This window comes from Macrosteles quadrilineatus, unplaced genomic scaffold, assembly GCF_028750875.1.
Source record: "Macrosteles quadrilineatus isolate MER2022 unplaced genomic scaffold, UCM_ALF_1.0 Scaffold_1__1_contigs__length_201487025, whole genome shotgun sequence".
Taxonomy (NCBI): Eukaryota; Metazoa; Arthropoda; class Insecta; order Hemiptera; family Cicadellidae; genus Macrosteles; species Macrosteles quadrilineatus.
The window spans coordinates 166856205-166883262 of record NW_026542594.1 but is presented as its reverse complement, the minus strand read 5'-3'; the positions used below and the strand labels follow the sequence as shown (position 1 = coordinate 166883262).

Sequence of the window (27058 nt, the reverse complement as noted above, 5' to 3'; positions counted from 1 at the left end):
TACTTCCTCTTTGTTACTGTCAACTGTCGAACTGTCTCCCCAAAACTAGGCCTAGATCAGTGATCCAGGTCCCAGGATCTGTCTCCCGTCTGTGTTCGGTCGTGCATATTTCGTGTGTTTTATTTAGTTTTGTTCTGTGTTTTGAGATTCTTAACATCAGAATTTCGGTAGTTTAATAGCTATGGTATCTACATTGAATGTGGAATATGTGAAATCGTGGCGTCAATAGAGAAATGTTAAGTGTTTTATGTGCAGTGACAGAATTCCCGGAACATGAAGTTTTCTGAGTGGTAGTGTTTGTGTGATTGGGCCATAGGCCTGATATTATTTTGAGTGAGTTCGTTAAAAGTCAGAGGATAAACATGGCAGATTTAGAAGCCGTATTAGCTGATGTCAGCTATTTAATGGCAATGGAAAAGTCGAAATGTACTCCAGCAGCAAGGGCCAGTAAGAAAATAGTCCTACCAGACCCTAGGTAGGCTTACCTCAAATTTGTATTACTCATTTTAATGTGTGTCCTAGTAGACCTAACTTATCCCATAGGCCTACATACCTTTTTAAGTTAGGTACGGTATTGCCTTCAAATTTACATATGTCTACTGCCAAGGGTGGAAGTTTGAGGGATGGGCTATCAGATTTAGGCCGCCTACCTATTTACATTTAACTTAGGCCTGAGTCATTCCACGTCAAATCACCCAAAAAATTTAGGTTATGAAACCCACCATCTCAGAATTTGATGAAACTTTGTGAAAATGTTCATTCCTATGCCCTAAGTAAAAATACAAAAATTTTTGAAGATACTGCTGATACTTTTTTTTATATTAATTTTTTTCCGATACACCGTTTTGACCATTTCAGGCCTCGGAATCGACAACCAAATGTAGCCTGGGCGACCAAAAAATTTAATTATTCACAAACCATTTAAGATAACACTTTCAAATTTTTAAGGCATGTTTCCTATGTCTTGAACATAAATAAAACAATACATAGGTCACTCTAGAGTATAATAAAAATTTTATAATATTATTATAAATTTTAATTTAATTTTTTCAAATTTGACCGTCATGGATTGTGAAAAACGGCTATAACTTTTTTCTCCAACCAGCTAGAACGATTATTTTTTTTGCAGAATTTTCCTTAAGCTATTACCTGTTTGAAAATATAAAGATATTAGTGGTTTTTTATATACAGATATTGGAACAAAATAGTTTTATTAAAATATTAATTAACGCAAAAAATTTAGTAACATATATTTTTTATCTTAAAAAAAAATACTTAAAAGAATTTGCAGTTATGAAAGCTTAATTCACATAAGTCCTGTAGTTCTATGACAATATAATAAATAAAATTTTTGAAGATTACTTGATATTTCCTTAAACAAATTTAAAGCTAAAAGCTTGTGAGCGGTATACCTTGAAATGGTTGTAACAAAATAGTTTAATGTTTTTTTTTATTATTGGCTAATTTACAGCTTGAGTAAATTTTATGGCATGAGAGATTAGTCACATGACATAGTTATTTTGATTTGAAGTCCTTCCTGACTAGTAGCCATTTTTTCAGGTTTGATTCAGCCAGCTCTAAGTCCTTGGTTGTAAAGCTCGCTGAAGGCTTACTTTTCTGTGTGTGCTTTTTTATGGTACCTCCAAGACCATCTCAGGTTGACTTACCACAGCTTGTGGCATAAAAGGAGTGCTTAGCATTAATCCCAAAATCGTAGCTATTACCGTAGGTCTCATGGTAAGACTTAGGCCCGGGACCGATTTACTTTTTCATTTTGATGTCCCCAGAGGCCAAAAACACCACTTGTTCAAATTTTTATATATGTATATATATATATATATATATACAGGGTGAGTTTCTACTGACCGTGTTAACTTCGCCAGTGGGTTCTACTCACTAAAAGGAACAAAAAAGTTCCTATAAACCCATGTCTGATTTTCGACCGTTTGGCTGTTTTGGGGGATTTTGTGTTTTTCTTATTTTATTAGACTTTGCTCCACAATTTATGTAATAAAAACTTAACCAATTACTTTAGAGAGTTATAGTTATTATCATTGGAAAGAACATTAAATTTGCTATAAATCAAAGGTTTCATTCAACAATTATACCATTACATAGTCCACGTTATAACCAAAATAAAGTAAAAATGTCATTAAATTAATTAATTACGATAATTTTCATGGGCCTCCTTTGATACATAAACCTGCATTTATGCAATGTTGAAATGCATAAAAAACTTGGCATTTTAATAATCTTTCAAATGATATGCTATTCAATACTATTATTGATATAAACCAGTGAGAAATTACTAATAAACTACAATAAAACACGGTTTACAGATTTTGTGTTTGCACAGTTTTACTGTTAATAATAATTACTGTATACTCCATGATGTATTTGATTGAACTATCTGATAAAATTTGTACATTATTTTAACTTTTAAATATTTATTAAAATTATCTGAATTAATAAAATGTATAAACTCAAGGTTTTTCACATTTTCAAAGATGTAGTGTGTTTGATTCTTAAATGCTGTGTAATTAGTTTTACCTTGTGCTTGATAAGTCAGCTTTTATTGATTTGTCATCTATAGCTAGATAACTCAGCCGCTTGAACATACCTTGTTGAGTAATTTGCTGTTTTAACTTTATATTTCCAAGTCAATTAAGAGTTTTTCAACATTTATTAAAATATGGAGCCTTTTACCAATCAAGATTATGCCAACATGATGAATACAGTAATTATTATTAACAGTAAAACTGTGCAAAAACAAAATCTGTAAACCGTGTTTTATTGTAGTTTATTAGTAATTTCTCACTGGTTTATATCAATAATAGTATTGAATAGCATATCATTTGAAAGATTATTAAAATGCCAAGTTTTTTATGCATTTCAACATTGCATAAATGCAGGTTTATGTATCAAAGGAGGCCCATGAAAATTATCGTAATTAATTAATTTAATGACATTTTTACTTTATTTTGGTTATAACGTGGACTATGTAATGGTATAATTGTTGAATGAAACCTTTGATTTATAGCAAATTTAATGTTCTTTCCAATGATAATAACTATAACTCTCTAAAGTAATTGGTTAAGTTTTTATTACATAAATTGTGGAGCAAAGTCTAATAAAATAAGAAAAACACAAAATCCCCCAAAACAGCCAAACGGTCGAAAATCGGACATGGGTTTATAGGAACTTTTTTGTTCCTTTTAGTGAGTAGAACCTACTGGCGAAGTTAACACGGTCAGTAGAAACTCACCCTGTATATGTGTCCGTGAACACGATAACTTAAGTAATTTTTATCCGATTTTGATGAAATTCGGTTTGAAGGTGTAAGGCGGGATAAACTTGAATGAGTTCGCGATCCAGCATGATCGGACCATGGGAACAGGGTTTTATGGGGTAAAAATTGGTTTTTCTCACTTTTGACCCTCAAAACACAAAATTTCCCAATTTTTATCTAAACCTTCTTAAAGAGCTTAAAAAAACAAACAATTCAGTATATCAAAGTGTTTTTGTACGGTTATTGGTTACGGAGAAAACTAAAAAAATGGTAAATTTAAAATTCCCATGTTATTCTTATGGAGAATATTGTAAAGTGTTGTAGTTTGCTTGTTTATGGATATCTTTTGATCAAACTTGGCAAATATATTCATTTTATACTAAGCAATAATTATTTTACTTAAAACACACACTTTATTAGTTTCCTTGTAGCAGCAAACCTAGGTACTCGTTAAACCTAATGTTATTTAAATAGATCAATTGAAAATCAATTCAGCCAAATGGAAATTCGCTTAGGCGTCAGGTTTGCTGCGGCGGGGGTATTTGAATGTTCATTGACTACGGAGAAAATTTAAAAAATTGTGAATTTAAAATTCCCATGTTATTCTTATGGAGAATAAATAAACTGTTCTAGTTTGCTTGTTTATGGATATATTTTAATCAAATTTGGCAATTTGGTTTATTTCATACTAAGCTATCAATATTTCAATTGAAAAAACACACCTCAACATCTTCCCCGTAGCAGCAAACCTAACTACCTACTCACTAAAATTAATGTTATTTAAATAGGAAATAAATCTGAAAATTTATAGGGAATATTTTAGTAGAAATCAAGCCGGGTAAATGGAAATTCGCTTAGTATGCAGGTTTGCTGCAACGGGGGTATTTATATTGCCCGTCACATCCATCCGTAGAATAGTGCACCTTTTTGACTGATGGAAAACTGTCTTTCAGCCATTTCATTAGTTTTATTTGGACGGCACTAACAAAAGAGACATCACGATCCAAGTCATCACTACCTTGATTTTACACAGTGATTTTAAACCTTTAGTTACAAACTTCGAACTTTAAAATTTGGTTATAACTTCAAAATTCTGCCAAATCAAAATAACTATGTATGTGTGTAATCTCTCATGCTATAAAATTTACTCAAATTGTAGTCCTTCCTGACTAGCATGCCATTTGTTCAGGCTTGATTCAGCCAGCTCTAAATCCTTGGTTGTAAAGTAATAAGTTCTACCTGTAGAACTTGTTTGTGGAGCACCTACTGAACATACAATGTTACTAAAAGGGATCAAGCCGGAATCTTTCTCTTTGTGGCCAGTAAAATGATTTATTAGCACCATATGGATGCATGAACACTAGTTCAGCGTCTTCATATTCATCTGAAGCATTCCTCACAAGAGCAAAGTACTAATGGCAAAATCCCAAGCTAAATCTTTAAAACATCTTAAAGAAAACCTTTCTCCTAAATGATGCAGTAATACTGTTGGACTTTAGTGAGAACTATTGTTTTGTGATTCAAAATAAAATTAAGATTCTGAGCTATCACTGGTCAAGAGGCGGTTGTACACTTCATCCCGTATGTGTTTATTTCGCGAGTGAGGGGGAACTAAAGGTTTCAAACCACTGTTTTATTAGTGATTACTTGGATCGTGATGTCTCTTTTGTTAATGTCTTCCAAATAAAACTAATGAAATGGCTGAAAGACAGTTTTCCATCAGTCACAAAGGTGCACTATTTTACAGATGGATGTGATGGGCAATATAAAAACAGGAAAAACTTTAAAAATATATATGAGCATGAAAACGATTTTGGGATTAATGCTAAGCACTCCTTTTATGCCACAAGCTGTGGTAAGTCAACCTGAGATGGTCTTGGAGGTACCATAAAAAGCACACACAGAAAAGTAAGCCTTCAACGAGCTTTACAACCAAGAACTTAAAGCTGGCTGAATCAAACCTGAAAAAATGGCTACTAGTCAGGAAGGACTTCAAATCAAAATAACTACGTCATGTGACTAATCTCTCATGCCATAAAATTTACTCAAGCTTTAAATTAGCCAATAATAAAAAAAAAAAATAAACTATTTTGTTAGAACCATTTCAAGGTATACGGCTCAAAAGCTTTTAGCTTTAAATTTGTTTAAGGAAATATCAAGTAATCTTCAAAAATTTTATTTATTATTGTCATAGAACTACAGGACTTATGTGAATTAAGCTTTCATAACTGCAAATTCTTTTAAGTATTTTTTTTTAAAGATAAAAAATATATGTTACTAAATTTTTAGCGTCAATTAATATTTTAATAAAACTATTTTTTTCCAATATCTGTACATAGAAAACCACTAATATCTTTATATTTTCAAACAGGTAATATCTTAAGGAAAATTCTGCAAAAAAAATAATTGTTCTAGCTGGTTGGAGAAAAAAGCTATAGCCGTTTTTCACAATCCATGACGGTCAAATTTGAAAAAATTAAATTAAAATTTATAATTTTTTTATTATACTCTAGAGTGACCTATATATTGTTTTATTTATGTTCAAGACATAGGAAACATGCCTTAAAAATTTGAAAGTGTTATCTTAAATGGTTTGTGAATAATTAAATTTTTTGGTCGCCCAGGCTACATTTGGTTGTCGATTCCGAGGCCTGAAATGGTAAAAACGGTGTATCGCAAAAAATTAATATAAAAAAAAGCATCAGCAGTATCTTCGAAATTTTTTGTATTTTTACTTAGGGCATAGGAATGAACATTTTCACAAAGTTTCATCAAATTCTGAGATGGTGGGTTTCATGACCCGGGTGATTTGACATGGAATGACTCGCCTATTAAGGATGCTGGAGACCAAAATATACTGCTGGGGGTTTTTAAGAATCAAGAGGGGTACAGTTTCTTAACTGGGCTGAGATGCTAATATTGATTGAAACTAAGTTATCGATTCGATTGGGAAACCTTCATGCGATTTTTTCACCATCAGCAAGTTTGGTTGATTAGGTTAGGTTATGATAGTTTTATTTTATAATAGACTAGCAGAGTACCCGTCCTTCGTACGGGGTTGGCATATAAGTATCAAATGCTTATAGCAGTTATGAGTGAGGACATGGTTTAAGAAATTTAGGTTCTCTTTGAAGTTTGTTCGCTATGCTCACTCACCTTTAGGTTGGAGCTCGTTCGCTGCGCTCACTTTCCTTCAGGTTAGCTCGTTCACTACGCTCACTCGCCTCCAGGTTGAAGTTCGTTCGCTACGCTCACTCACCTTTTGCTGTTGTCATAAATGTAAAAGAAATAATAGTGCTAGTGCTGCACCCTGTTGGTAATCCTTGTAACTTTAATGCTATTGAACATCACAGAACAGAACCAACTTGTTTAATTGAAACAGCTGTTAAGATTCAATAATTTCATTTCTCATAAGGTTAACATGGGAAACTCCAGAGCCACTGGGGCGGAGCCCGAAAGGATTTTTGGGATAAAAATATGCCTATATGTTAATCGGGAATGTGAGCTATCATCATGCCAAATTTCAGCCCGATCCGACCAGTAGTTTTCGCGTTTACTTTTCCCATACACACACACAGACACCACCTCTTTTTTATAATAGTATAGATATACCCATTTAAAAATATCGATTATTAATCAATATTTTCAATTCGATAGTTTCAATCAATATTAGCATAACTTAGCCCAGTTAACCCTCCCAGTGTTACTTGACGAAAATTCGACAAGCAGCACACTTTCTGTAGTGTTACTTGTCGATTTTTCGACAAGCAGACATCGTTTACGGCGAAGGCTCTATGACTGACTGAATCGGATTGAACTGGATCGAGTTAGGTATCGTTCTTTCCGTAATATTCTAAGCTTTCTCCAGAGGTCTGTCTCAGCGCTTTTTTTTCTCTGAGCCGATCGTAATTAATTGTAGCAGACAGCTGACGTGCGTGTGCGTGTATTTGTAAACAGCTAGGTTACCCTCGGACCGATGACTGATGTGTTTTATTACGTTTATCATTGTTTTAGTATTAAAAATCAAAAGTAGTGATATACGTGTTGCATTATAAGAAGATTTAAGTGGTTTTGAAGTGCTGGTTGATGATCCTGAAGAAGTAGGTAGTGATATTGATGTAAATTATCAGCCAGATTCCTAGCTATGGTTAGGCTATGCATTCTTAGCTAAACGCTATGTACTGAAATCTGTTTTTTGCCCATAACTTATTTATTTGCAAATCTACTTTCTTATATTATTATATATTTGTAATCCTCATAAAATTTAGAACAAAGTGGCTATTTTCAAATATTTGTAGGCCTATAATTTATAAAATTTCATTGAGCGCAAACTTATTTTTTTTTTGAAAATTTTCGAAATTATATTTTTTTTACCTAAAAATTTTTTTTTTGAAAAAATGTTCCTTATGATTTATATATAATATTGAAGCCCATGATTTTCCAAAGAAAATGGTATATAGAACATTAGAATTAACATTGTTTTAAGCTTCTCAGATCCGTTTTAATAAAACCTTGCAAATGCGCCAAAAATAGGTGGACATTAAGGCCTAAACTATGGACACTTGGAGGGTTAAGAAACTGTACCCATTGAGAGTACGGTATGCTTAATTTTTTAATTTTGTATTAGGCCTAGATCCGTGACAAGGACTATTACTACTACATATTGTTTCTGCCTAGAATGGAAAACTCACTGGTTAGGTACTGTTTGCTTAGATCTTGTTAGTGTTTGTTATCGCATTGTAAATTAATTTATTGTTCTGTTTTTGTTCTTGTTTAAATGTTTGAATTCTTGAAATAAATAAATGAAATGAAATTAAAGGACTAAATGGTAAATAGGCCTAAGTTAAATATATCAGATCACAGCTCTGCCTTAATTTAGGCTTTAGGCTTAATAAAACATTTCTTGATGTTGCATTTAATTTAAACAATGTAGGCCTATCACCTCAAGTACCGGTAACATAAAAATATAGTCTAATGAAAAAATTGGGTATTTATTGCGACGAATGTGACCATGGGAACCTATTATAGATTTATATAGCCTATAGCCTATCACTAGAAACTAGATTTATATAGCCTATCACTAGAAACTAGATTTTTAGCTAAAAATAATGGTGCAAAAAAGTTTTCCGCGCTCTCAAATATTAACAGAGTTACGGCTAAGTTTTATTTACCGTACTATGTTTTTTTGACCTAGGCTAACCTATTTATAAGCCTATGAAATGTTCTCTCCAGATACTTTATATATTATGTTAATTATTGTAATTAATTAAAGTAGAAGACTCCCTTTTTACCTGGAAATAACAGTGCAAAAATGTCTCAGAGGCCACAAATATTAACTAAGGTACCGTCAGATGGGGCTACTTTGAACTGTGGGGACTATGAACGAAAAGTAAAAAAATGTTTTGACCCTGTATAACACACATTTAATATGTCATATCCTGCATCTAATACACATTTTCTAATTCCTTAGTTTATTTACTTTAAGAATATACCTAGCATAAAGTTTGTGTAGTATTGTTTAAAAAAATTAAAAAAAAATTTATCTGTGTCTACGTTTTTTCCCTAAAAATCGAACCCACCCAAACTCTTTTGCGTACACCAAAAATTACAAAAGATTGGGCCTTCAAGGTATTTTTTTATGATACCTTATTTAATTGGGTTGATATTCATGTCCCTTGAAAAAAATTAAAAACACCAAAAAATGTATATATTTTTTTCAAAATTATTTTGCGTATTTTTTCCATACAGCGATATGGTACAAGTTTTTCCGGAACCATCGATGATATCATCACGAAGGTCAGGTGTATTCACCTTCAATACAGACCTCAGCAACTGCAGTATTATGTAAAATAAAGAAAGTGAAAAAAACTGTATCTACAGTTTTTTGTATAATTTTGTAAAATATTGTAAATATATGGTAGTATTTTTATGCTTTTTAGTAAAGTCCAATTATTGAGTCAGCTTTATTAAAAATCGCATGTGATTGCTTTCAAACTTGTGTTGCTTTGTCAATTATTGGCTCTTCTTGCTTACCTATTAAAGGAAAAGACTAAAGAAATAACAAAGGCTTTGTGATTCTTATTCTGTCTTATATTAAGTCAAGTTTTACTTTAGGCTATTCAAACGTTTAGCTCACTAAAAATTTATTGCCTATTCAGGCCTACTTATTTGTTTGGTTTATAATTATTTGAGCATATAGGATAGGCCTACTCCTCTCCAGTTCCATATGGTTAAGATGGGGTTCCTACCCAATTGTGTTACCTAGATACGTCCAATGTATGCCGAAGTCTCCAAATGAAACATGAGAGTGGTTTTTGTCTGATTAGTAGGCTAGACCTAATTGGACTAACATTGTTTCCAATTCTTTGTTTCAGTGTTCGGAGTGTGATGCACAAGTACCTTGAAAAGAAAAACGAAGTGAATTTTGATAAAATATTCAACCAAGTCTTAGGTGAGTTAAAATTATTCTGTTCAATTACAAATAGTTCAGACCGTACAGTACCTACTAAGTTTCTGTAGTTATTTTGATCAAAACTAACATTTATTAATACTAGTGCACCTGTTGCTCGAATTCGAACAATTGCAAAGTATTACAGACGTTATTTCAAAACGAACAACAGTCATAATTTCCAATGACTTAAGAGAGTCAACTCAAAGGTAATGGAATCAATCACTCCACTCCAGTTATCGAAACTAAAAACAAACTCACTCTGAAACGAACGCTCTTGTCTGTATCATGTGTTTACTATGAACAGCTGTTCAATTAATACAAATTATATGTCTGTTTAAGTAAACAAAATATTTTCTTCAAGAAATGCATTGGGATTTTGATGGCCTGTGGGTCAAAGCCCAAGGACTTTTATTACAGGAATTGGTGAAAGGGGGCGTCTACACAAAAAATACTTAATTTTGACATACCTATCGTTTGTAAAAATCCGTCCATTATTAAGGGAGGAGTAGTGTTTCGTAGAAAACGCCTTCACGTATTATATATAAGGATTTATTTGACTGTTGGGGAAAGGTTAGTAAGTAGGCCTATCATTTTTGTAGTGATGTTTTATGATAATATATGCGCATCATCATTAGGCTATTATATTCCATGTTAGGGAAACTTATTTCACAGGAGCCTCTTCCTAAAGCTCATCATGTGAACATTCCATATCAACTCAACCAAGTTAATGTAGTTTTCATCACTAGGAGTGAAAGCGGCTCTTTTTGGTACTACACTTTCTCTCCGGGTGATGAAAAACCATTTTAGTTATATTATGGAAATAACCTTCTAATTGTTACAAAATTATACCAAATAATTTAAGGTTATTTTAAAGTCTTCATCAATTACATATCAGTAGTTTACAAACATAGCTTAAAATATTATTTGAGTTTTCATAATTTACTTAGGCTATATCAAATTTTGAGGTTAGCGTTACCTACCGAAAAATTTTGCCTACTAAGTTTTCTTTTCTGTTCCCTATTGAAGTTACCTGAAAACGACGATTTCGAGGAATGCATTGGCTTTTTTCCTGGACAGTATGATGGAAACAAATTTAAAATTTACTCAACTAAATTTGAAGATATTACACTTTAGTGAACATACAACCAAAACAACACAATAGGCTATCTTGTAGTTAATCGTAGATGAACTGTCCAAAAATCTCAACAACTATTAACTAATGTTTAGTTAGGGGCCATAACTGTATAGGCTACTCGGTTACTGTACTTGCTAAACGACAATGTTAGTTACCATTTAAACTAATTAGGTCATATATATTTCAACTTATTTTAGTACTAGTTGACTACATAAGCTATATTTGCAATATAAACTTGTAAATATTATGAAACCATTTTGATTAACCAATCTTAGTATATTAATTTATCTGAAACAAGTCAAAACTTCAATTTAAACTATTTAAGAGAACAAATGGATAACCAACTCATATTTAATTAAATTTGTTTATATGATCTGTGCTACTAAATCACAATAATAAATTAAATCTAGAGATAAAACACTACCTTTAGAGAACATCTGGATAGTGAAAGTATAATATGTATTAAAGCATCTCCGAGTAAATAGAAACAGAAATAGTGTTTCGGTTGTACATTATTAGCTCCCTAGATGCCAAAACTGGCATTAAGTGTAAATCCAGCAATATCTGCGTTATTGACAGTTCTGTTTATTAAGATCTAATTAAGACCAATAATAGGCTCGGACAGTAATTGTAAACTTATCGTTAAAGTTATTTTTTTATTATAACTCAAAAGTATCTCTAGATATACCTAATAAGGTAATTCTGAATTGACTTATAAGGGTGTTTGGTCGAAAATTAGATCTCAGATTTTTTTTATTGTTCAATTATACAAAAAATTAGAGACACAGATATATAAGAAATATTTTTTTAGGTATGTTGAATATTAAGGGAGATATAGAGCTTGAAAGTAGTAAATTTGTAATATTTTGGTATCAAATCACAGGGTTTTGCGATTCTCACCAAAATTGGCGTTCAAACGTGAAAAAATAAGATAATAATCACTAGCTATTTAAAATAAAAAACTTTTTATCCTTTTACAATTTATTTTTACTTTTATAAAATTAAAAAAATATTTATCATTTTTTTAATAGTTTTAAAATTAGCTGTTTGTCTTTGGGGTAAATTCGTCTATATGTAGGATTTTTTTAAATGCAATATGTTTACTCGTTTGGGCTGTGAATACGTGACACCTTAGATGCCTTGCGCTGGTAGCGCACTACTCGTTGGGAGTGTGTATAAAAGGATATTCCCTATGAAAAATTCACTAAAAATATTAAACTAAGCGGTAAGATTGTTTTATTCTAAAATAAATTAATGTATGTGTAATTATTTCAAGCAGTGGGTTTAAAGAACCACATTATTCTGTTCCGTGTCCTCTTCCCGTTGTGAAGCATGAGTAGTAGCTATTAGGGATGGATCTGATAATTTTAGGAAATATCCACTAGGTGTATGGATGATTAAAGCTCTGCTAATAATTATAATAGGGTTCATCAGTTTTTGCCTACAATTATTTAGATTTTCACAAATTATAGTATTTGAAATTTTACTGATACAGAAATAATTGTCATTAGAGACGATTTTGGCAATCATCGTTAAAAGTACTGCTGCCAAACAAGCCCTACACATTAGGCTGGCTATTCCCAAAAGTCATGAATCTAATTGAATTTTTTCGGTTGAAATGAGACGATGACAAATGAGTGGCGCTGAAGGAAAGCAGTTTCTCAAGATAATAGCTCCGTCATCGCGCCAAACATGGAAACCTGCCCCAACAAACCAGACGGCAGTGACAGACGCGGGTCTGTGTGATAAAATGTATTTGAGAGTTTGACAAGCTGCTGAAAATTAGGCGATTTTAAGATCTTTTTTTGTTGGTGCAACAATTTAAATTTTTAAATCAGAGATATTTTTAATTTGGTATGAAAAAACAGTATCAGCAAACTAACACATACATTCTCCCCTTGGTTTGACATTAAATTTTGAAATCCTTTAATAATACCCCCGCCGCAGCAAACCTGCATACTAAGCGAATTTCCATTTACCCGGCTTGATTTCTACTAAAATATTCCCTATAAATTTTCAGATTTATTTCCTATTTAAATAACATTAATTTTAGTGAGTAGTTAGGTTTGCTGCTACGGGGAAGATGTTGAGGTGTGTTTTTTCAATTGAAATATTGATAGCTTAGTATGAAATAAACCAAATTGCCAAATTTGATTAAAATATATCCATAAACAAGCAAACTAGAACAGTTTATTTATTCTCCATAAGAATAACATGGGAATTTTAAATTTACAATTTTTTAAATTTTCTCCGTAGTCAATGAACATTCAAAAACACTTCAATATACTAAATTAAAATTATTTGTTTTTTTAAGCTCTTCAAAATGGTCTAGAGAGAAATTTAGAAATTTTAAGTTTTTAGGGTCAAAAATTAGAAAAACCCATTTTTACCCCATAAAACCCCCCATAAACCCCTGATCCCATGGTCCGATTATGCTGGTTCGCGAACTCGTTCGAATTAACGTAGGTTTACACGTTTGTACCAAATTTCATCAAAATCGGATCAATTTTGCTCGAGTTATCGCGCTAACGGACACATATATAAATATATATATATATATATATATATAAATATATATATATATGAATTTGAACGGATGGTGTTTTTGCCCTCTGGGGACCTCAAAACGAAAAAGTAAATCGGTCCCGGGTCTAGGTCTTACCATGAGACCTACGGTAATAGCTTATTCCCTATATGGGAAATTCGCTAAAAACCTAAGCACTAGATTAATCTAATGTTATTTAAATTGGGAATATATGCCTTATTATGTAAATATTTTAAATATGTAATCAGACAAGTTGAAATTCGCTTAGTCTGCAGGTTTGCTGCGGCGGGGGTACTATTACTTTACACCTGCAAAACAAACATTGCATAGATGTCACACATTTTTTTTCTAGAAAAGTTGAATTGTTTGAACAATTAATAATTACAAAAAATGCTATTAATAAATAATAAAATTTTATAGTTCCTTAATTATTAAGAAACCATTCAATGCAAAAATCATCTCTCTAACCCATGAATTAGCTGAGCTGTCACAAAACAAATTGTTAGCAGTTCTTTTGGACCACCCGGTATGCACATTTGATCAAAAATAAGAGCATTAATATTTATAGTAAGTAGGCCTAAGCTATTCTTTCAGTTTTTTATGAAAAAAATTGGTGTATTAGAAGGAAAACATTTTATAATCATAAATCCTGTTTCTGGCGCTTAGTCTAGTTTTTTTTACAGAGGTTACATAGCCACTTGTGCTCATCATTCATCTAAGAGAGCAGCCATGCGTCAAGTGTTTCCAGATTCATCTTTTCTTATAAGTTTATTTTAATTTAAAAGCATTGAGTATATCGATAGGTATAAGATTTTTTTGTATGCTTATACATGAAACCTATCGTTAAAGTATAGTTTTTGGATATTGGAATGAACAATGAGTAACAACAAAAAAAGTTCTGGGTCTGTATTTTTATAAATAGGCCTATTTAAATTGTAATTGTAATTCTAATATTTGGTAATTCTAACATATTGGTAATTCTTGAAATCTTGAATCTTAAAAAAAACTTTACAAATCTTGAATTTAATTACTTGGGCCTATAAATCCAAATATACTTTGTAAAAGGTTATACTATGATATAAGAAGTGCGTGGAACACATTTGATAATAGGATTCACTATTCATAAGTAGTTGATTTTAGACCTTCCCATGTACATTTGATATCTGGATTGTAAACTGCAGAAAACAATGTTTTAATCCAGAGATAGTAGTACCGTAGCTGGCAAGGACTGGACTTTGTTGATCTGTTTCATACTGGTCAACTTAGGTAGCTGAAACTGCCTAATGAAAGTTCAAGTGGATAAGTCATATGACTATTGTGCCTTGAAGTAGAAAATGAATTGCCCTTCAGTACATTGGGATTGGCAGATCTACAACACCGATGAAGCAGCTGGCAGCGCAAACTTGGGTGTAAAAGCTAGCTTTTGGTTTATGAGGACAGAAAAAATGTGTATAATTTGTTCATCTGATTTTATTACCATACTAGTTTGTCTATACCTGTGTAGGAGGTTTAATACTGTAATTGTATACTGAAAGAGACCAGTGATATCTTAAATTACATTGTTGGTAACTGGTAGGTATACCTTATGCCTCTCTTTAATCAACTCTTTAACCAACACACATTTTGAAAGAGTGACTATACTAACAAACTTTTAATAGCTTTTCAACAATAAAGTTTAATGGAAGGTTCCATTCTATCATTTACAAGTACACTTGGTATATTGCTTGGTTGGAAGTAAAGATTTTATGTTTTTATTTCTCTACAGTACAAACAACCTTCTCACCATCCCCTATTTTTTTAAACACGTCCCAGAATCTTACAATTCTTTTGTTGAAATTTGTTACGAATTAAGTTTTGACGATTAGGTCAGCAGTGATGGTAGTGACTGTTACTTATGTCATACGATGATCAATCGACATTTAGACCATCATTCAACGTCGGTCAACTATTGAGGTCATAAGCAAACAAACCGATTGTCCCTGACAACGATTTGGCCCCACTTACACTTGCACTACATTCAGACAGCAAAGTACATCGCACACTTTGCAAATGTTTAGTGTGAGTCATAAATGCAGCTGATCATTTATCAGTGTGTGTAGTCAGTAACTTAGTTCATCAACACAAATACCCCTGCCACAGCAAACCTGAAGACTAAGCTAATTTCCATTATGATTGAATGTTAAACTAAGTATCTCCTGAAACATACTACAAACAAAAACAAACTACAACAGTTTAATTATTCTCCATAAAAATAACATTAGAATTTTAAATTGAAAATTTTTTTGAATTTTCAACAAAACCATTTAGCGTATATTTAAGTGTTCAGTGTTTGTGTTAGTGTTTAGTATACAACTTATGATTTTTAAGACATAACATTTTATTGTAGGCCTAAATGCTATGTAAATGTGTTTAGATATTGTGTTGAAATGAACTATAAAGTTTATTCTTAAAATGTTGGTTTTTATTAGCGAATTTCCCTATAGGGAAGTAGCTATTACCGTAGGTGGCACGGTAAGACCTAGACCCGGGACCGATTTACTTTTTCATTTTGATGTCCCCAGAGGCCAAAAACACTATTTGTTCAAATTTTTATATATGTATATATATAGACTTATATATATATACGTCCGTGAACGCGATAACTTGAGTAATTTTTGTCCGATTTTGATGAAATTTGGTTTAAAGGTGTAAAGCGGGATAAACTTGAATGAGTTCGCGAACCAGCACGATCGGACCATGGGAACGGGGCTTTCCGGGGCGTTTTATGGGGTAAAAATTGGTTTTTCTCACTTTTGACCCTCAAAACACAAAATTTCCCAATTTCTCTTTAGACCTTTTTAAAGAGCTTAAAAAAACAAATAATTTAGTATATAAAAGTATTTTTGTTCGATTATTAGTAACGGAGAAAATTAAAAAAATTGTAAATTTAAAATTCCCATGTTATTCTTATGGAGAATATTGTCAAATGTTGTAGTTTGCTTGTTCATGAATATATTTTGATAAAACTTGGTAAATTTATTTATTTTGTACTAAGCTATCAATATTTTACTCAAAAACACACTTTATTAGTTTCCTTGTAGCAGCAAACCTAGGTACTCGTTAAACCTAATGTTATTAAAATATATTTAACTGAAAATCAGTTCAGACAAATGGAAATTCGCTTAGTCGGCAGGTTTGCTGCGGCGGGGGTATTAATAACATTACTTTGGATCCAGTTTTAAACCATTATTTCGATTTCAGGAGAAAATTTTACCTAGATTTTATACTCCACAACCTTGTTAAAGAAATTTTTGACATTGTTACGTTACAGGCAGGAGGAGACTTGCGTTTTGTAGCATCACAAGAGGGAAGGGTTGGGTTAAAAAATTACAAAAATCCAATAAAATAATGTAACATATGAACGGCCCTACATATAACGGCCTAACATATGTTAGGCCTATTAACTTCTTGCACTGATTATGGTAACTGTTCTTTTGACACCTTGTTTTTTTTTCAGGTTACCTCCTTTTTAAAGACTTCTGTGAAAACGTGTCAGAGGAGCCTGTACCTCAGCTTAGGTTCTACGAACAAGTAAGCAACTCAAACAGTCTTTTTTGTTGTATAGTTTTATAGGCTAATCAAAACTTAGTTACGGTACTAAAATATCTATGCTGTGCCAGATCTCATACAATTCCGACATCGTTCACCAGTGTAAAAATGATAATAAACAAAACTAAAAGAATCGTCGTCATAATTCAGCAAAAACGGCTGTTCTCATTACACGTGTTGTGAAAATAAAGTAGCCCTTGAATAAAAATCAGCTGTACATTTTGATCACTTGTAAACTTAGATTGTAGCTAAGCAATCAGATGTATCGAAAGTTGGCATCGATTGTTTTTTAATTGGCTCTAGCTCATTCCTACATTCTTTTTGACTGGATTCTAATTCGTTCACTTTGAATCTTAAAAGATGGATGAGACGGGGAACAAGTTTATCTGGGTCGCCGGAAGACTGTCCCCCGGAAAACTACCCCCCCAAGCAGGTTCCTACGTCATATTGACGTCAGAGACCGGGGGGGCAGTTTTCCAGTCACGGACACTCAAATTTAGTTGTCAAACAGTTCTAATCTAACCTAACCTAACCAACCAAACTTGCTGTAACATTTCAAAAATCGAAAATGTTTTATATTCACCACATGCATTTTCTATTATCCAACGGAATTACTCGAATCAAAATTAAAATTACATAGCATGATTTGTCTAGGGGGGGTAGTATTCCAGTCGCGGACACGGCTTCCATATTGGTTAGTTAGCAGATTTTATGACGTCACGTTTCACCTGGGGGGGTAGTTTTCCGGGGGATAGTATTCCGCATCCCCGTTTATCTCACTTACAGCGCATCAAATCCTAGAAATTTTACAAGAATCTGTAACAGAATAGCTTTCAGACAAAACTCACACACAGCCATCTACTGGGACGGGTGGCGACGTCCTGTAATCCAGCTGCTAGGAGGTCACGAATTGTGGATAATTATAGGCATGCACTGTGGATGCGATACTCCCTGGTGTGGATTAACGTCCGCACGGGTGAGTACTACGACTATCCGCAGTACTATCCTGATAATTAGACCAATTCGTATATACCAAGGAAAAATGTGGTTCGGATTCCACTATAAACTGTAGGTCCCTTAGTCGCCATTAGCTGTATGGGCTAAAATTAACAGCTGTGTCTAAGGAATATGTCGGCCTTAGTCACTAACAAGACTACAAGATCGCGCCACTCATTATACACTCATCTCCATTCATACTTGGCTTAAAATACCTACTTTGTATGGTCGCCATTTCAAAGAAAAGTACAAGTATAAGTATGAATAAATGTTTTGTTAAAAAAAATAATTCCTTTTCTGTAACTAGCCTATTGGATTTTTATTAATCTATTAGCCTAACAGTGTTTGTTTTTATTATGATATTTTTAATTGTGTGTCAGCAACATTTTAAAATGTACCACTACACGCTACGTCTGAAATATTTTATTGCAGCAAATAGTATATGTAAGATAACCGGATGTTTTCAAAACAAGTGTACTTATGTCTTAATAGACATTTCTATCAAAATGAATCGCTTAGTCTTCATCATAGTTGGCGACAAACAATAAACATAAATCATTTTACAATGTAAAGTCAGAGTTACAAGCGATCACATGCAAACAAAAGTGAACATTGCGTTTAGAGATCAATATAGAATCCAGCCTCAAGAATGCTATGTGGTCTGCTATTCCCATCAGAATCAGACATTGTACAGAATAGCTTTCAGACAAAACTCCCACACTGCCATCTGGCTTTTGATTCACTTTTGTCTATTGAGTAAAAGCCATAGTGTTAACAAACAATCTAACCAAATAATTTTACAATAAAAAAATCAATACAGCATTGTAGACTTATAGATTTTAGATATAAATCATCTAGGTTGTTGATGATTTAAACTCTGTATTACAGTATTGAAATATATAGTAGTAAATCGTTAAAATTTGATTGATATTGGTTTACCTTTATGGCAACTTGCACATAAATATCTTCGCATCTTGTTGCCAGCTTAGGTGTTTACTAAGGGCCAATATAAGCAGTTTTTTTGGTTTTCTTCATAATGATGTGATGATGTCTGTATGGGTTCAATGTTAAATTTTACTTATTAAAAATCAGATAAAACATTATTTTCCTGAAGAAGAGACAGCTGCCATCAAAATCATGTAGTAATTTAATTACAACTTTTTGGGATGTTTTTGGAACAAAATTAATCTTTTAGACTTACACAAAACAAATATTTACAAGAAAAATAATTGTTTTTTTATTTGTCAGGTTTTTTGAGTTTTATGTTTAAGAAATTAACGTTTTATGTGACAAAAATCATACATCCATCAAAGTTTATTAGACTATATTTTTTAATTTTTTGAAATTTCTGTGAACTTGTTCACCTTAAGATTTTTAAGTTCTCATTTATATGAAAATTAGGTAGCTAGTTATACTGCTTGATGAGCTAGAAGGAATAAAAGAGAGACTTTAGTGTTTACTTAAAAGGTTATGAAAATTTAATAAGTTTTAAATGAGTTGGAAGAGTGAAAGCAGGGAAGTATGCACAAGTGAGTTCTTTTAACCTGTATTTCATTCATGAATATCATAAAAATACTGATTCCCTGTAACATAATTATTTAACCTCAAACTGTTAGTTTAAAATAACGCCAAGTTTTTGATTTTTATAATATTTTTTTCTGGCATGTTTTAGGAACCAACGTATAAAAATTAAGGCTTACACTAAACTACAGACCAGTTTTTTTTTTACTTTGTGTGTTTTTATTCTCTAACTTTTTCAGTTTTATACAGTTTTCATGGAATTAACTAACACTTTTTGTAAGGGAATGGACCCAACCCTAGTCTTGTTCTATATATTTTCCAATTGTTACAAAGCACGAATTATTAATAAGCCTTTGAATAATTCTACCCTTCTAAGGATCAAATCAGTAACCTTAAGATAATTACAGTATAATCCTACCTAAAAATAATTTTTTTGCTTCTCTACTTTTAAATGTTAGCCTACAAACAAACTACCGGTATAACAATTACAATTATAAAAAACTTAACAGTAATTCTGTTACTAAACATCAGCAACTTAACGATAAATCTCTTTCCTTTTGACATTTGCAGCAAATTAGCGATTGCCGTCAGAAATTGGCTAAAAGCAGAAACATTGCGAGGGTAGGCTAAGTCAATTATACAGATGTCAATAAGGCGCCGATATTGTAATTTGAATACCACTGAGCGACTGACTGCCTCCGCTCTGATCCACCAATCCTGTGATAGAGCCTACTCCGTGTTATTACATCATTCCTACCGCTTAATTCTATCTTTAAATTATCTCAGCAGATTTAAGCTCTTCTTTGATTTTATATATGGAATTATTTTCCTTCGATGTGCTTTGAGGATACACTATTCACATTTACCATAAAGAAGAAGATTAAAGTCACTCAATAAATCAATATATTGTATCTGGTTTTGTACTTACGATCTAAAATTGATTACATGATAGGATGTCTTTTACATTATTTAAATTGCAATATTGCCTTTGTAAGTAGTCTATGAAGTACCACAGGCATTGCTGTAGTAAACAGTAAATTTTTAAAAATAATTTCATCTAATGAATTGTGTTATTGCTATTATATATATCCTATACTCTTATATGAGCAATGTTTGCTTGTATGTCTGTATGCCTGCCTAAAGATCTTGAAAACGGCTTTGACGATTTCCTTCAAATTTTGTTAATAATTTATATCTGGCCTAAAAATGTGTTTACTGCAGTTGAAATTGCCAACAAAATTCTAATTACCATAGGTAAAAAATGAAATTGGAAGTCAAAATTTTGTAACATTGGCCTTATGGGTTGCTAAGTAACCATGTTGGATGAGCAAAATAACCAGGAAAAAGTAAAGAAAAGACTTGTAATATGTGTTTATAACAAGCCATCCACAATTAGCAAATTACAAAATACAGTACAAAGGAGGAAAAATATCAGTTGTTACTATTGAGCAAAGATTATTTTATTTTAAACTTTGATTGAAGTAAAAACTAAAAAAAAACACTATAATTAATTGATGTGTATACAGTTTGTAGGTCATTGAATCAAAACTACTTAAATCAACAATTTTGTCAATTAATTAAAGATTTCTTTGTCTCGAGAGACAAATCATTAAAATAGTTCCTGGTGATTTACTTTGACATTTAGTGAGGCTTAAGTCTAACATTGAGCCACATGGGTTTTCATATCCTATTTTCTTCTGTAAATATGAAGTCTTTCCCAAGCCATAAAACATGTAAGGGCTGTTGAAGTGAAAGGAGCGTTATCTTTGTAGCGCTTCAGTGACTGCAATATTAAAACTGGAGGGCCGTGAATACCTTTACCCGGCAGAAAGATGCGTTGGAAATGATGAAATGAGTTCTCGGTTTACGCCTTTGGATGTAACAGATTAAAATTTGAATGAATGTTTTGTTTTGTTAGACATGTTTTATTATGATATATTTTACAGACAAGACAGTATTTAACATAACACATAAAATCTTCTTCATAAAAATCATTGACCAAGTAATTGTTGGTAAAATTAAATGATACATAGCAAAAAAATTAAAAGTATATTTTATGACGAGTAAACAAAGCGAGCGAGATATTTTAATAGATAAGTGGTTAAAATTATAATATTTTTACCATGGACAATCAGTATTACCAAACAAATTTTTCCGCACCAGTATGTTATCGGCTATTTTTCGAACGTCATTGGATGAGCAAAAATTGTATTTCACATTCTGAAAATCAGAAAGTTTTCGTCCAGTGGATCATATATTTATTTTATAAAATCATTTTAGCTGTTTTAAAACTTAACATTATTATGTAGGTTGTGCAAAGGTCGGTGGTAACTTAATTTCTCACTCTAAATTTCTCATAATATATACAACTTTTCTAAACTTGATGTGTTTCCCTGTAAAACAAAACTAAATCAAGCTCTGTAACTTTTGGAATAATTTTATATGAATTATCGAAGTTGTAAAGTCCTTTTTGAAACAACCTGTATATTTGGACGTTTATAAAAAAGTAGATATTTTTAACATCATGCAGGAAGTCTAAGCTATAATATCACATCAGAAACTTGAGTAACACATCAACACATGTGATAGACAAGAAGTCTGAGATATTAAGCTGTGAACAATATTACACGTTTCAGCAGTAGCCTATGTAAAATAAACTGTTTTGTTGCACATAAAACATTTTAATTCTGTTTATTTTTATTAAATATGTGTTTATTTTTTTGTCGCTTATTTATGGTTGTGTATGTCAAATTATTATTCAAGCTGACTTAATTGGCTGCAGTTGTATATATATGTATATATATCCTACACTCATATATATCCAGTTGTATATATATCCTACACTCATCCTTCACTCATATTTGGGTTAAAATACGCACATAGTGGTGTCCCCATCTTAAATAATTGATAATTGATAATTATATTTGGTCATAAATCTACCATTGTGTTGTCATCATTGTAATGCATCTGAAATATGCTAGGCTAACTAAAAAAAATTAAATATGCTAGGTTAACTAAAAAAAAAAAATATGCTAGGTTAACTAAAAAAAATTACATACCCTTCAGCATTATAAATTGATACTACCAACTGTTCCCGGGTTTCCCAATGGGATAGGAACACAAAATATAAGTACCGGTATGTGTTTTCTAATGCTGCTGTAGAAATCATTTACTTTAACCCGAAATAAATATTTAGGTTTTTAGATTTACCAACCAGTCTTATTAAATTCTCTTTGAATTCAATGAACTGTTTTGCAGAGTAATGATTTAAATAATATATTTTATTAAAATTATGAGTTTAAACATCGTTAAGTTGTCGTTGCCATGGAAAATAATGTAAACTTACTTCCAACATCTTTTAAAATGTAGAAAGCCTTCGTTTAGGATTCAAGTCCAAATTTTCAAAAGAACATTCAAGAATATCAAGACTACAAATGCTGTGGTAAAAACTTTATATTCTATTAAAAACTTAAGTTTATAATCACTTTACTTTTATAATAGTACTAGTCGCTTTTGTGATGTAATAGGATATGTTATATGACCTTATGTAGACACAATTGGTAATTTTAAGCTACATCAGAAAAACAATCAAAGTATCAGTACCGATTAAGAAAGAACATGGTTGGTAACATAACAACTTTCTAGGAACCTAAAAGAAACAAACATACTACCGGTAATTGAAAAATTCAAATTATTCGTTGCAAATCAGTTGTTAAAAATTGTCAATCTTTGAGAAATATAAACAAAGCAGATATAAATATTTTTGGTTTAGTTTTTTTGTTGCTATGGAGACTTATATCAATATTTACTTACAAAACTTTCAAATCTTTGGAACAGAGTCCTAGGTCCTTTATAGAAATGGGAATATTCCCTACAGTAGAACCTCTTTAATCCGAATTCCCGTAGTCCGAACGTCCACTAATCCGAACGCCTTATTGCTGTACTCTATACACAGTACAGTAGTTCTTTACTGTAGGCTATACTGTATTTAATGTACAGAACAGTTTATTCAATACGTTTACTACTGTATTTAAATAAAACACTATTTTAGTTTAAAGCATAGGATTTTTCAACTTTTCCCGTACCAATTACGATCCATTTTAGCCACGTTTTAGCTATTGTTATGTAAAAAACAACAATATGTTCTGTAATCCGAACTATTCAACAGTCCGAACTACCCCCGGTCCCAATTAATTCAGATTAAAGAGGTTCTACTGTAATAGTTATTCTGGGTATGTTGATTACCTTTTTGAAAAATATGTGCTAATATAGACGGACATCTAATTTTTGTATGTATTACAACATATTACACGTGATAAGGATCAAATGTTTATGACTTAACTAAAATCTACTAATTCTAGTCTCCAAGATTACGATTCTATCGCTTTGTTAAACAATCTTATTGTAATTATCATCAAAACCAATGTCTCTTGTGGACAAAGTGGAAGCCTCAGTTTTTGTCTGCTCCAGCTTCAACCTGAGGAAAGTTTATGTTTAATTTATCAACCAAGTTCCAAACTCCTTTGTGTCAAGTCTGGTGAAGAATCAATAAGCACTTTTGGTTCAGTCAATTATTCAGAGGGAAGGATTTGTATAATTTATTCAACTCAGGATATATCTTACTTAACAAGCTATAAAAATAATTATTGTGACGAGATGGTAGAGAAAATTCTAAAATGTTTGTGTTATTATGAACCCTAAAATATATTGTACAACGTATGTTGACGCTGTTGACGGTATAAAGAATTACTGTATACACCATTAATAGTAATAATAACTTTCAGCAAAAAGCTTGATGGTCAGGATGTATAACATTTTCTACAAATCCTTCTAGAGCATTTTCCAAAAATTGCACCTCTTATCAGTAACAGATTTTTTCCAAGGAGATTTCCAACAATCCCCCAACCACCAGGGGGCCAAGGGGCGGAGCCCCAGCAAGCCAAAGGCGATTTATACTTATACTGTTTTCAACAAGACGGTAAATAATATAAAATTAAATATGGTACCCTACTGTAAAGTTGGTTGATTTTGATTGGACACTCTAATCATGATCAGACCCAATAGGCGAATCTGGAAATTGTGTTCTGAACTTGTCCTATCCAAATCTTCATAAGGTATATTTTTGCCCGAAAGCTTATCTAGTTTGTTGTTTATTCTAAAGTAATTTGATCCATGGCACAATCGCTGTAGGTGGGTGTGTCGTAGGCGATCAGATTAAGTTCATCCATTTAACAGTTAAGTTGTTTGATCTGGTTCTTGATTAATAATACCTATTCTTCCTTGGTTCTTTTTACAGCAATACTACAATTATTTTTTATGAGCAGTAAATATTTGATTGGTGTGGATATCTGTTGATCAAAATCATAGTAATTTGAATGAAATTATTTTCATCATTTTTTTAAAATTTGGTTATGGTAATATGATATTTATTATACAGACAAAATCGTTATTCTCATCAAATTTTGTATACAGTACATATTTTTAGTCTTTCATAATTACTAGTTGAGCTCCATTAAGTATGATGAAATCAGTGCATCATCTTGTGAAGTATATTTTTTATTTGATATAAAATGAAAATTATACCAAAGTTGCTGAGCCTTTAACCAAATTTATTTTCTTATTGCTGAATTTTTAAGTTTAAGAAGTTCCTGTTAGGCTATATAAAAAGGAAAACTGTATGCCAAAACAAAAGCTAGCCTCATGGATAACCAACACAAGATGTAATCTCCAAAATCACTTTGCACACAAGACAACAGTCTTATACTCCATTGCACTTTATTGCTTGGACAACTTAAATCTTTAGCTGTCGAAATCCTTTGCTTTATCTTTAGCAATGGACTTTCTTTAGTCATCAGTCCTTCACCATGTGAAACAGGTGGCAACTGCTCAAATTGATTAATAGTCATTTAACACAATTCAATCTGAGACAATATTTACTGTTGCCCCCTGTGTAAGAAGTTCAATACTGTAGACCCAGTTGCACCTGGTATTACTGACTTGTACTGAGCCTGTATGAATATTCATCATCTCAGGTGTAGTTGATTTACCTGTCATACTATGTTCAAAGGCACTTCAGACCTCAATCACCATGATTAGGTTCAATATATTTTCTTTGAAGAATTGTTACGAAAAAATGTACAGTAGTTTTAGTATTATAAGTGCACAACATGATAGAGGTAATTGAGATTTTAATTTTGGGCCAGAAAATTATTATGTCTTCACTTTTTGGTTAAAGCAGCGGCTACACTTACCCGATTCGGTCCGGTCCTCCAAAATGCGGACAATGCTTCCCATGTTTTTAAATGGAGGCGGCTACACTTACCCGATTCGGTCCGGTACGGTCCGGTTCGGCGCGGAACAATCGTCCGGGAGCATTCATCCGCATTTTGGCGGAAGCATTCGGGGCGGACCGGACCGAATCCGACAAGTGTAGCCACCTACTCCCGAATTTCGGATGAGGATCGGGTGGTTCCGTGAGCACTCGGCTACGAAAGTGATGAATTCAATTAGGAAAAATAGTTATTATAGGATATAGGCCTAAGGATTTAGGCAATTATGTTCATATATTGCCTCGATCATGGAAGAAGATAATGTCTACTACGACCGCTGAAAATAGTCTGAATTTTGTCGCAATATTCGGAGACGATTACAATGTCTACACGGCCGCGAGGGATTATAAAAAGTTTACCGAGATTGCATGCAAGTACAACCACAATTTTTTTTAAATTTTCATTTTTTGGCACCCCTCAAAAAAGCCAATTGCCTCGCGCCCTAGGCACGTGCCTACCGTGCTATTCGGTTAATCAGTCCTGACTAAACACTTTCTGTATTGCTGTACTTGTGCCCCGTGCTCGTGTGTGTCTTCCAAAATATCATACAAGTGTAGCTACCTCTTCCGGCCGGACCGAACGATTCGTACAAGTGTAGCCACCCCTCACAAATTCGGGCCGGACCGAACCGAACCGGACCGGACCGAATCGGGCAAGTGTAGCCGCTGCTTAACTTAAAAAAAATAATTTGTCTCACAATTTTTTATACTTATATTTTCACTAGCTGTACCTGCGGGCTTTGTCCCGTTTAACTTCATAAGTATTTGCATGGCTTATTCAAGTCCTGGTTGAAGTTCGTTCGCTACGCTCTCTCACCTTTAGGTTGGAGGCTCGTTCGCTGCGCTCACTTGCCTTCAGGTTAGCTCGTTCGCTACGCTAACTCGCCTCCAGTTGAAGTTCGTTCGCTACGCTCACTCACCTTTTGGTTTGGAAATTAGCTGTTGTTATAATAAATAAAAAAAATATAGTGCTGCACCCTGTTGTAATCCTTGTAACTTTTATGCTATTGAACATCATAGAAAGAACCTACTTGTTTGATTGAAACAGCTGTTAAGATGCATTAATTCCTTTTAAATATGAAAAATCATAAGATTAACATGGGGAACTACAGAGCCACTGGGGCGGAGCCCGAAAGGATTTTTGAGGTAAGAATATGCTTTAATGTTAATCGGGAATGTGAGCTATCATCATGCCAAATTTCAGC

At 32.5% G+C, this 27058-nt stretch overlaps 1 protein-coding gene across 1 annotated transcript in view; it reads left to right on the top strand.

Moving 5' to 3' along the window:
- The first annotated feature begins 60 nt into the window (after nt 1-60).
- LOC129002437 (G protein-coupled receptor kinase 1-like) overlaps nt 61-27058 on the top strand; it is a 29877-nt gene continuing 2879 nt past the window's right edge. Inside the window, exons 1-3 of the mRNA XM_054430238.1 lie at nt 61-475; nt 9664-9740; nt 16917-16990. Of these exons, the coding sequence (XP_054286213.1) occupies nt 363-475; nt 9664-9740; nt 16917-16990 (264 nt within the window). The 5' untranslated portion in view covers nt 61-362. The remainder of the gene's footprint in view (nt 476-9663; nt 9741-16916; nt 16991-27058) is intronic.